Here is an 11,271-nt window from a genome sequence, read left to right on the forward strand (position 1 = left end):
GCGGCGGCAACCAGATCTCTCTCTCTTTCTCTCCATGTGCAAGAGAGGGACCCCTCACACCATACAGACAAACCAACCCAGAGCACATCACAGGCTGATGTGTAGTGTAGCCCAAAGTATGAAACTCTCAGAAGAAAATGGGATAAAACTTCACGACCTTGGGTATGGCAACAGTTCCTTCACTAGGACACCAAAAGCATGAGCACCAAGAGAAAAACAGATCAACTGAACACTTTTGTGCACCAAAGGACAATATCGAGACAGTGAAAAAGACAACCTACAGACTGGGAGAAAACTCTGGACTGGTAAACCACACATCTGATGAGGGCGCAGTATCCAGAAGATACAAAGAGCTTTCACAATTCAACAACAGAGATAACCCGATCACACATGGGCGAAGGACGTGAACAGACATTCCTCCAAAGAAGACATACAAATGGCCACTCAGCACATTAAAAGAGGCTCAGCATCATTAGTCATCAGGGAAATGCAAATCAAAACCACCAAGAGATACTGCCTCACACCCACTAGGTGGCTAGAATACAAAGGAGATGATAACCAGTGCTAGCCAGGATGAAAAGGTGGAACCCTCCAACACTGCTGGCGGGAAGGTAAAATGGGGCAGCCACCGTGGAGAACAGTCTCGCAGCTCCTCAAAAAGTGAACTGTCCAGTTACCGTGTGACCTGGCAATTCTACTCCTAGCTACACACCCAGGAGAAACGAAAATATCTGCACACATAGAGACTTGTCCATGGATGTTCACAGCAGTGTTATTCACAATAGCCAAAACATGAAGAAACCCAAAATGTCCATCAAGAGATGAATGGATAAAGAAATTGTGGTCTATGCACACAATGGAATATTATTCAGCCACGAAAAGGAACGAAGGACTGATTCATCTTATGACAGGGACGAATCTTGAAACCATGATGCTCAGTGAAGGAAGCTAGTCACAAAACGCTACAGAGCACATGATTCCATTTCTAGGACATGTCCAGATAGGCAAATCCACAGAGACAGGAAGCAGATGAGTGGGTGCCAGGGGCTGGAGAGAGGGAATGAGGAGTGACTGTTCATGGGTCTGGGGTTTCTTTGGGGGATAAAACAAAAATAAAACATTCTGGAGTTAGTGGTGATGGCTGCACAACTCTGTGAGTGAATTTAAACTGTACATGGAAAAGGATGAATTGTATGGTAATTACATCTCAATAACGTTGATTTTTAAAATACTCCAGTAGGCATCTGGTTTTGTTTCTGGGTACAGCCAGCTCCTTCCACCGGCCCTCTGTCCTGCACCGATGTCGCCCCTCCTGGGGCACATCTGAACTTTGTCATCCAACGCCCAGGGCTGTTTGGCTTTGAAACGCCAACTTTCTTTTTCTTTTCTTTTCTTTTTTTTGAGATGGAGTCTTGCTCTGTTGCCCGGGCTGGAGTGCAGTGGTGTGATCTCGGCTCACTGCAACCTCTGCCTCCCAGGTTCAAGGGATTCCTGTGCCTCAGCCTCCCGAGTAGCTGGGATTACAGGCGCCTGCCACCAAGCCCAGCTAATTTTTTTTGTATTTTTAGTAGAGACGGAGTCTCACCATGTTGGCCAGGCTGGTCTCAAACTCCTGACCTCAGGTGATCCACTCGCCTTGGCCTCCGAAGATGCTGGGACTGCAGGCATGGGCCACCACGCCCGGCCTAATGTCCCACTTCCTGACTGCCCCCTCTACACCATGGTTTTTGACCTCTGGGCCAGCAGCTGTATTGTTTGGTGTCTGCTTCTCCCAGGAGCTGCTCCTGTCTTAATTTGCTTTTCTGTCACACTCTAGGCCCCGTGGCAGCACTCCTAACCCTCATCAATGGTCTTGACTCTCAGCTTCTTGATCCTTAGAGTCCCCACAGGAGCAGAGGTGGGGAGCAAGGGCGAAGGCCGCCTCTGAGGGTGCTGGGGTGTGGCTGAAGTGGTGGGAGTGTCCTGTGAAGGAACTGAGGACTGTATCCAGGGGCGTGTGTGATCCTGACGGGGAAGCCTCAGGGATCATTGGCTGGGGGCTGGGGGAAGACACAGAACGCAGTATCTGCTCAGGGCCATGCAGGGTGAAAAGGGGCCTGGCCTGGGAAACCAGGGAACTAGATTGGGCTGGCGGGGCAGGGACGTTAATCCTAAAGGTCGAAGGCCTTGGGCCTTTCTTCCCAGGGTGCTCTCAAGGACACAGCCCTCCTCCCCAGTTGTTCTGAGAGCTGGACAGTCGCTGTGGACAAAGGGAAGGGTCTGCAAGTCTTTGTGCCCAGGGCATCCTGGCGTAGAACCAGCTGCCCTCTGCAGGTTCTCTTGGAGCCTTGGGCGACTAAGGCCAGGGCCCCAGAGCTGGACAGAGCAAGGCCTCAGGGCTGGAGTGGGAGCCACAGGCCCTGCCCATCTCCTGAGCCCACCTGCCTTGCACACCAGCCCAGCAAAGCTTATCTAAATCTTCCCCAACCGGTAAGAGCCTGCCTTCCCACCCAGTGCACTCCACCTCCTTGAAGCACCTGGAGCCCTCACTAGCCACCCGCCGCAGGGGACACAGCAGGGACAAAATAGACAAAAATCCCTGACCCCACGGAGCTTGCAGTCCATGGCAGGGAGAGAGAAAGGTGCCACTGACGGGGTGTTGAGTGCTTGGGAGAGCAGTGGGGCAGGGAAGGAGACAGGAAAGGTGGCGGTGGGCAGGCCGGGCCTTGCCTAGGGGGGCTGCGCCACGGGGCAGCAGAGGAAAGAGTGCTCCTGGCACAGGCCCCAAGACAGAGCAGGCCTGGCATTTGGGGAAATAAGAAGACCACAGGACCAGGCACAGTGGCTCACACCTGTAATCCCAGCACTTTGGGAGGCCGAGGCAGGTGGATCACTTGAGGTCAGGAGTTCAAGACCAGCCTGGCCAACATGGCGAAACCCCATCTCTACTAAAAATACAAAAATTAGCCAGGCATGGTGGCGTGTAACTGTAGTCCCAGCTACTTGGGAGGCTGAGGCAGGAGAATCACTTGAACTCGGGAGATGGAGGTTGCAGTGAGCTGAGATCGTGCCACTGCACTCCAGCCTGGACAACAGAGTGAGACTCCATCTCAAAAGCACCCCCCCCCCAAAAAAAAAAAAACAACAGAAGGCCACAGGACAGAGCCAATCAAGCCAGGGGAAAGGGAGTGCTTCACAGCCTTCAAAGGCTGTTGGCTCTGAGGACCACCAGAGCAGGGCCAGGAGCCCACAAAGCCTGGCACAGCAGAGGCTCAGAAAATTCCTAGGCCTTCAGGGCAGGGAGCAGCCCGATGCGACCAATGGCAACCATGGAGCCAAGCGGCTGCAGGTGCTGTCTCGCGGGCTGTCTCGGTGCCTGGGGCTAGGTGCGCTGACTGGGCTGGGTACCCATGTCGGCATCAACGCTGCCCTTGATGTGCAGTCCCCGAATTAGATCCTTCCTCTTGGTGAGTCACCCAGAGGATGACACAGACAGTTGAGGGCATGGAAAGCCCCAAGGTGGAAACAGGAACAGAGAGAGAATCAGACTTCTGTTTATAAATTGAAAACCCTCTTCCCACCAAACTGGGTAAACTATGACACTATTTCCAGCAGAGCCAAGCTTGACAGAAAGCAAGGGAAACTCCTGGGAGCAAAGAGAGCAGACAGCCAGGTGATCCTTTGAAAGCCCCAGAGGCAGGCAGGGCAAAGACCAGGAAGCTTTCCTTGCTTAGCCTGGGCTCTATGCGCAACGAACAAAAAGCCTCCTCTAAGAATTTGTAACAATGTGCCTGGAGTTCAAATGAATTCAAATGAAACCACCTCTCAATTCAGAAACCATCCCCTCCGCACTAACTAACGGCCTCCAACTGCTTACCCTGGAGTGCTTGGCCAAAACAGAAGGAAATATGGACTTACACCCTCCATTGAGGCCACACCAATCCCCATAGAAGTCCTGTTGCAAAACCCACAAGGAAATGATCCACCATGAGTGAAGACCAGCAGACAGAAGACAGGTGAATGATACTCCCAAGAACTGAAGCTAACCAAACCATCGGATAGAGACAGTGGGGTAAGTGTGACTAACATGATACACAGCATAAAAGGAACAGTCAAAAAGATGAGCAAATAAGACACAGAAACAGCCTGACATTTCTACTTGAAAAAGGAAACGTCCATTTTCAAATTTCTATTTGAAATAGAATGAAATAGAACTTACAAAACAGCCACTGAAATGTGCACAAAATTCCAATTAGACATGGCCAAAGAGAAAACTGGTGAACTGGAAAATGAGCAAGCAGGAAGGCCTCAGGGCATCCCCAGAATTCAGCACAGACAGTGTGAGATGGGAAACAGTAAACAGAAACCAAAAGACACAACGAAGAGAGTCAGAAGTCCAGCACTGGCTGCCAGTTCTAGAAGAATAGGAAAAAAGAATGAGAGTCAGGCAATATCTGAAAAGCTAATAGCTGAGAATCTTCCAGAATGATTGAAAAACTCAAATATTCAAAGGACATATAACAAGTCTCAAGCAGAATCAACAAAAACTGACACCTAAACATGTCATAGTGAAACTGCAGAATGCCAAAAAGAAAGAAAGTGAGCAAAGTAGCCAAAAAAAACCACAGAGTGCTCAGGGAGGACAATTTGTTAGCAGCTACAGATTTGTCAGCAGCTACAGAAGAAGCAGGGAGACAATGAGACATTGTGAAAGGGCTGAGAGAAAAGAATAGTCCACCTAGACTCCATTGCACAACTCAACTTTAGCTTGGGAATAAGGGTGAAATAGAAACATTTTCAACAAAAATAATCAAGAATTACAACAGGCTGGGTGCGGTGGCTCACGTCTGTAATTCCAGCACTTTTGAGAGGCCAGTGCTGGAGGACCGCTTGAGCCCAGGAGTTCCACACTAGCCTGGGCAACACAGCGAGAACCTGCCTCTACAAAAAACAAACAAACAAACAAAAAACGAAACAACACAAAGAGTTACAATAAAATAATCAAGAATTTCCCATGACAAAACCCTTGCTGGAAGAACCTTTTTTAAAAACCAACCACAACTAGAAGCACTGATGACTGTTTGTCCTGAGTATAGTCGTGAGTCAAAAAACAAACAAACAAACAAAAAACTAAAAACATGTCTATCTGGAGGAAGATAACGGGAACACAGAAGAGAAATTGAGATGTAGGAACGAAATGGTGAGCACAGAACTCAGCAAACATGTGAGCGAGTTTCAACACGCGTGGATAAGGCGATAGCAAAGAGGAAAAACTAGGTACAAATCCAACTCTTGGCTGGGCTATGACGCCATGCTCCACGGGGCTGCTTCTGTGTTCTAAGGTCCAGGAGGAGGCGGAGCTATTGATTAACCTAACAAGTATGCGTGTTGATCTTTTATTTTTTATTTTTATTTGAGACGAAGTCTCGTTCTTTCGCCCAGGCTGGAGTACAGTGGCGCTATCTCGGCTCACTGCCAGCTCCGCCTCCCGGGTTCATGCCATTGTCCTGCCTCAGCCTCCCGAGTAGCTAGGACTACAGGCGCCCGCCACTGCGCCCAGCTAAATTTTTGTATTTTTAGTAGAGACGGGGTTTCACCGTGTTAGCCAGGATGGTCTCAATCTCCTGACCTCGTGATCTGCCCACTTCGGCCTCTCAAAGTGCTGGGATTACAGGCGTGAGCCACCGCGCCCGGCCGCATGTTGATCTTTTAAAGGGTAACCACTAATGGACTAAAAATCAAATGCAGAAGTTGCAATCCAGCAGGGGAACAAAACAGGAATGCAGGCTGGGCGCGGCAGCTCACGTCTGTAATCGCAGCACTTTGGGAGGCTGAGGCGGGAGGATCACCTGACCAGGAGTTTGAGACCAGTCTGGGCAACATGGCGAAACCCTGTCTCTACCAAAAACATGAAAATTAGCCAGGTATGGTGGCTTGTGCCTGTAGTCCCAGCTACTGGGGAGACTGAAGTGAGAGGATCACTTGAGCCCGGGAAGTCGAGGCTGCAGTGAGCCAAGGTCGCGCCACTGCACTCCAGCCGGGGCGACAGTCAGACTCCTGTTTCGAAAACCAAAAAGAAAATAAAACAAACAAAAACAACAGGAATGCAAAAACCTAAATCTTTAATCTTATCACTAAAATAACAGGTAGTACAGGCTTCCCGCTCCTCTAAAACACCTTAGGGTGGAGGTCTTTCCCCTTTGCAACCTGCAAGAGCTGTTTCAGGGCGAGGAAACCAAGGCTGGAGTGATGAAGGGGCTCACTCCAGGTACTCTGCACATCCTCCCACCTCTAAGTCGCAGTTGGGTTGAGGACAGGGACAGGTGGGTGAGAGTATCTGTGCCTGGAGAAGTGACATGTAGTGTTCCTGACTTGCAGTCCTGGGCTTGGCTGAGTGGTAACAAAGGGCATGAGGTGCGCGCAGGGCAAAAGGCAACAAGGAGGGGCAAGGCAAGCCCAACTTCTGAAAGCATCAAGAGTGGCAGCAGGGCCTCGGTGGCCCCAGCAGCAGAAGTGGGCGGCGGGCTGGCTGAGTTGGGCCCTCATGAGCCCAGCACAAAGCGGTATGGGGGACAGGCCCCTGGCCTGGATCCTCTTGGAGCCCTGGGTCTCACCTGACTCTGAGTAGCCAGTGGCAGTGATGATGGGGACAGCCACCATGAGCAGGCCTGAGGCGCTCCACACATACTTCATGAGGAACTGCTCCAGCATGACATACCATAGGCGTTCCAGAAGGATGAGGTTGATCTGCGACGCCAGGTCCTGGTAGGAGTGCTGTAGCAGGGCCAGCTCTACCTGTGGGGGGTGACAGACACAGACAGGCTTCCTGGCCACGCACAGGGGCAGCTCCCGTGGGGGCGATGGTCAGGGTCTCCCATTGCCACTCACACACGCTGTGCCATGGTGACCATCAGAAGGCCGAGAGCCAGAGGTTACGATTGGGTGGGGCCAGGTCTCAAACTCGAGGTGTGAGGGGGTATAAAGGACTGGCTGATGTCACAGTGCGGCTCCTGTCCCCTCTCCACTCCCTCTTTAGTCACCTTGTTTCTGTCCTCTGCTGAGTCCATTTCTTTGGGCTCCCTGCCAGCCCCCCCTCCTCCTGGCTCGGAGAGATCATCCATCAGCTCTAGTTTTTCCCCCCTAAACTAAGCAAAGAGCAGCGCAGGACAGCAAAAGGCAGTGCTCTTGGGCTGAGTGCAGTAGCTCACACCTGCAATCCCAGCACTTTGAGAGGCTGAGGTGGGAGGATTGCCTGAGCCCAGGAGTTGGAGACCAGCCTGGCCAACATGGCGAGATGCTGTCTCACCAAAAATAATTAAAAAAAAAATTAGCTAGGCGTGGTGGCACACACCTGTAGTCCCAGCTACTCGGGAGGCTGAGGTGGGAGGATCACTGGAGCCCTGGAGTTTGAAGCTGCAGTGATGGCGCCACTGCACCCCAGCCTGGGCAGCACAGTGAGACCCTGTCTCTTGGTTCTGAAAAACTCGGTTCAACAGTCTGGGCCTATTTAGGCCCCCTCTCCCCTCAACCTTCCCACAGTTCCTTTTGGTGAGAAATTTGCATGGCATTTTCCCACTGAAACCAGGAGGATGCGCTCCTGAGCTGGGCCCTACAGGACTCGCTCCAGTGGATGTCCCCACTGCTGAGCCTGGACCTCGCTCCCTCAGCAGTGGGTAGGCCTTCCCTGTCCTTCTGTCCCCCTTCCTGCACTGGCCACCACTACGTCAGGACACCAGCAGGTGGGGAAAGGGACATCCGCTGGGAAGAGGTGGCAGCAGCAGTCAGACAGGCGGGGGAGGTGGGAGGTGTTGGGAAGTGCTCCCAGCAAGGTAGCCAAGGGGTTGTGAATTTCTGGGCTCAGGCCAGGGACACACACCCCAGCCTTGCCTCCCCACAGCCGCCTGATGACAGCTGCCCAGCCTGCCACTGTTTGCCAAGTGCTTTCACGGCTCTGCATCTGATTCTCCCCACGTCCCACTGCATGTGTATTCGTGTGCCCATTGTACACAGAACACTGAAGCCCAGGGAGGCAAAGTGACCTGCCCAAGCCCATACAGCCTGATGGTGGCAACCAGTGTGGGAATTTGGACCACACTGGCAGAGCTGCTAGGAGAACCACATTCTTGTAAATGATGCTTAGACTTATCAAGAGAGCTTTACTTTGTTCTCAAGCAAGAGATCATGTGCATGTGCGTTTCAATAAGCCTCCTCGTGGCAATCCCAGGAAGGACAGAATACTCTGCTGTGTGCCCTCCAGCCAGTCAGCTGCTTCTGCCCTGATCTGAGCCTAGGCCAGTGTCCACGGGGACATCAGCCAGTGGGACTGCCATGGGCCACATGCCACCCGAGAGGTCCTATCACCCCACACAGCTTTCCAGCTGAGGCCTATGCAGACAGGCCGTGAATGCACACCAGGCCCTCCTGCCCTGGCCAACAAACCCTCTTGGCCAACGTGCTACTTCCTGAAGCTAGCCCGGATGGAGTCCTTCAAAGAACCTGTAATCTCTCTACTTCCTGAAGCTAGCCCAGACGAAGGCCTTCAAAGAACCAGTGATCTCTCTTCTGCCCCCGCCACCCAGGTCGGCCTGCACAGCTGAGCTCCCTGCAAGCCCGATCTCCCATTCCTGAAGCAAGCACCCTGGCAATCCAGACTCGTGCTGGGAGCTGGCAGGGGTGCCAGCCAAGGCTGACAATGTAGCTGCGGGGAATGTGCCAAGCGCCTCGCCCAAGGCTGCGGCTGCTTGCCAAGGCCCTGCAGCCCAGCATGCGGGAGAAGAGGAGAGGGAAGCCGGGGTGGTGGCTGAAGTCCAGGGGCCTTTTCTCTGAATCTGCAGTCTGGCCCACACCCGGGATGCCCCTCTCTGTGGAATTCGGGGACAAGCCTGCTTCTCTACTGGTGCACAGTCAGTGAGACAAGGTCCCAGGGCAAGAGGCCACCTGACCCAGGGAGCACACACAGGCCTTCGGGGGATGGATGCCATTGTGCCCCTCCTCCCAAGAAGCACTGGGGAACCGAAACTGAGTCGCAGAGAGCAGGGCCCAAGGCAGCTACGAGGAAGGGGAGGGGCTGAGGCGAGATAAAGGGAGCATTGACCTGGAGTAACCTTTCCCAGCGCCTGCCTGGCCTGCCGGCCCCAGCCCACCGGGGAGACAGGAGACAGACGGGGCGGAAGGACGGCCACCTTCCGCCCCACCAGGAGCAGGAAGTGTGTCCCGCCGCAGCGGCGGCCTGGGCCCGGCATCTCTGGTCTGGGGGCCCGGGAAGGCAGCTGAGCCAGTTGGTAGCCGGGCAGGCCTGTGGGCTCAGGCGGGGGTGGCCTTGACCCCAAGTCCCACTGCTGCGCTGGGCGCTGCTCATTAACCTCCGCTTGGGCTGAGTCATGCCCATAATGCCGGCCTGCCTGGCCAGCCAGCTCTGCTGGACGCCGGCCTTCAAAGGGCCCAAGGGCCCAGGAGGGGCTAAGCAGCAGGCTGCGTCCCTTGGTCCCCACTCACAAATGGCAGGTGTCTCCTCCTGGCTGGCTGCAGGAGTGGGGCGGGCAGGAGCTCTAGAGGCTCAAACCGCTAGGATCGCAGCTCTAAGGCCAGGACAACCTCCTTGAGGAGGAGAGGAAGCAGAAGTGGCCTCGAGCGTGCAGGCAACCGCACAGGACAGTCCCCACCCAGCCTTCCTGCCTCTCCACTGCCGCGCCTGAGTCCACGGCTGCCCAAGGCCCTGCCCACCCCAGCCCCGCTCTCCCATGGCCTGCCCACACCTTTGGCATCAGCCCTGGCCAGCCCCGGACTGTCCCCACCGCTCACGGCTGCCTGCCCCTGGGCCTCCCTGCCACACGCTTCCCTCCATGCCCAGCGCCCCAACCTGCCCCACCTCGTGGCCCCCATAGAAGGCGATCTCCTCCGAGTTGGCCACCACACGCGAGTGCATGTAGCGCAGCTCCCCCTTCCGCCGCGCCTCCTCTGCCACCAGCTCCCCGAACTTGGGCGAGAAGGCCCGCAGCACGTTGGCCGTAAGGAACACCACGAGGCCGGCGATGGCCGAGGGCCAGGCTGTGCCGGCCCCACGGGAGCGGGCCGCCCGAAGCAGGGTGTAGGAAGTCACGGCCACGTCCAGAAGTGGCTTGGTCAGGTTGGAGTAGAGGTGGGCCACAGAGGCCGCAAAGGCCACCACGTCCTCCGTCAGAGACTGGTCAGGGTTGCGAAGCCGCCCGTCCATGTTGCTGACCCGGTAGTAGGTCTGCTGGGAGAAGTAGAGGCGGTAGGCGTGGGCCACCAGACGGCTGCGGAACGACAGGGCCAGCTGGCCCTCCAGGTAGCGGATGGCACTGTTGACGAAGGTAGCAGGGAGGGCGATGAGGAGCCACTGAAGCAGCTGCCAGCCAAAGGCCCGCGGGTCCTTGCGCACGATGCAGCGGGCCAGCCTTCCGTCCAGGCGGGCCACATACACCGACAGAAAGGTGCGGCTCACCAGGGCGGCCGAGTGCAGGGCCAGCAGCCCCGTCTCCCGGCACAGGATCCGGGGGAACAGCAGCCGCAGGAGCCACAGGAGCCGCTGCAGGAATACCCGGTTCATGCCAGCCTTGGCCGCCGCGACCCCGGAGACCTCCTGCGTGGGCTCCCCGGCGGGCGCCTGAGGACTCCTGGCCGGGGCCAGGCACTGGCGCACCAAGGGGTAGACTTTGTGGGCTCCATAGGCCGCGAGGGCCAGGAGCACTGCCGTGCGCTTCAGCGTGCTCCCGCGCCAGGGCCGGGGCCTGGAGAGCACCGGCATGTCACCTGGGCTGGCTGCGGCGCAGGGACTGGGGCTGGTGCCTGGGGCAGCAGTTGAGGCAGGTGACTGGAAGGGTTGTTGCTCTGACCCTGGGCCTGTTGTCTAGGCAACTGGAAACCTTGCGATGGCCCCTGAGACAGTCGCTTTAGGCCCCCGGGGTGGTGCTGGGGCCCCTGGTGCGGTGGGCTCAGGGCCCTCCAGGGTCGCGGCCTCTTCAGGCAGCCCAAGTGGAGGAACTTGGCTCTCCTGTCCTGTCAGTGCCCTGGCCCCTGAGGTCAGGGCCTTGAGAGGTCTCGGGCAGAGGGGGCGTCTCTTCCTCTCCACCTTCTCCTCCTCCTCCTCCCCTGGTGGCGCCCCTCCCCGGGGCACCAGGCGCGTCCGTCTGCTCCGCAGCCTGGCTGAAGCGACAGTGACTCCGCCACCGGCCCAGAATCCCCACCCACTCCTCGCCAGGGGCGAGTCGGGGGAAGGGGAGGAGGCGGAGGAGGGGCGAGGGGCGGAGTCCGGGCGCGGGAGCCCCACTC

The 11,271-nt window shown here is 55.9% G+C and overlaps 1 protein-coding gene across 2 annotated transcripts in view; it reads right to left on the reverse strand.

Moving 5' to 3' along the window:
* The window catches only part of ABCD1 (ATP binding cassette subfamily D member 1), a 20,020-nt gene extending 8,862 nt beyond the window's left edge, over window positions 1–11,158 (reverse strand). Inside the window, exons 1-2 of one of the 2 annotated variants that reach the window (XM_032757913.2) lie at window positions 9,848–11,158; window positions 6,594–6,774 (exon numbers count right to left, since the gene is read on the reverse strand). In XM_032757913.2, coding sequence (XP_032613804.1) covers window positions 6,594–6,774; window positions 9,848–10,747 — 1,081 coding nt within the window. In that variant the 5' untranslated portion in view covers window positions 10,748–11,158. Of the gene's footprint in view, window positions 1–6,593; window positions 6,775–9,474; window positions 9,494–9,847 lie in introns of those variants that run through there. The other variant, XM_058441749.1, reaches the window with a different exon arrangement.
* Window positions 11,159–11,271: the final 113 nt, after the last annotated feature.

The sequence above is a fragment of the Hylobates moloch genome, unplaced genomic scaffold (assembly GCF_009828535.3).
Source record: "Hylobates moloch isolate HMO894 unplaced genomic scaffold, HMol_V3 SCAFFOLD_7, whole genome shotgun sequence".
Lineage (NCBI taxonomy): Eukaryota > Metazoa > Chordata > Mammalia > Primates > Hylobatidae > Hylobates > Hylobates moloch.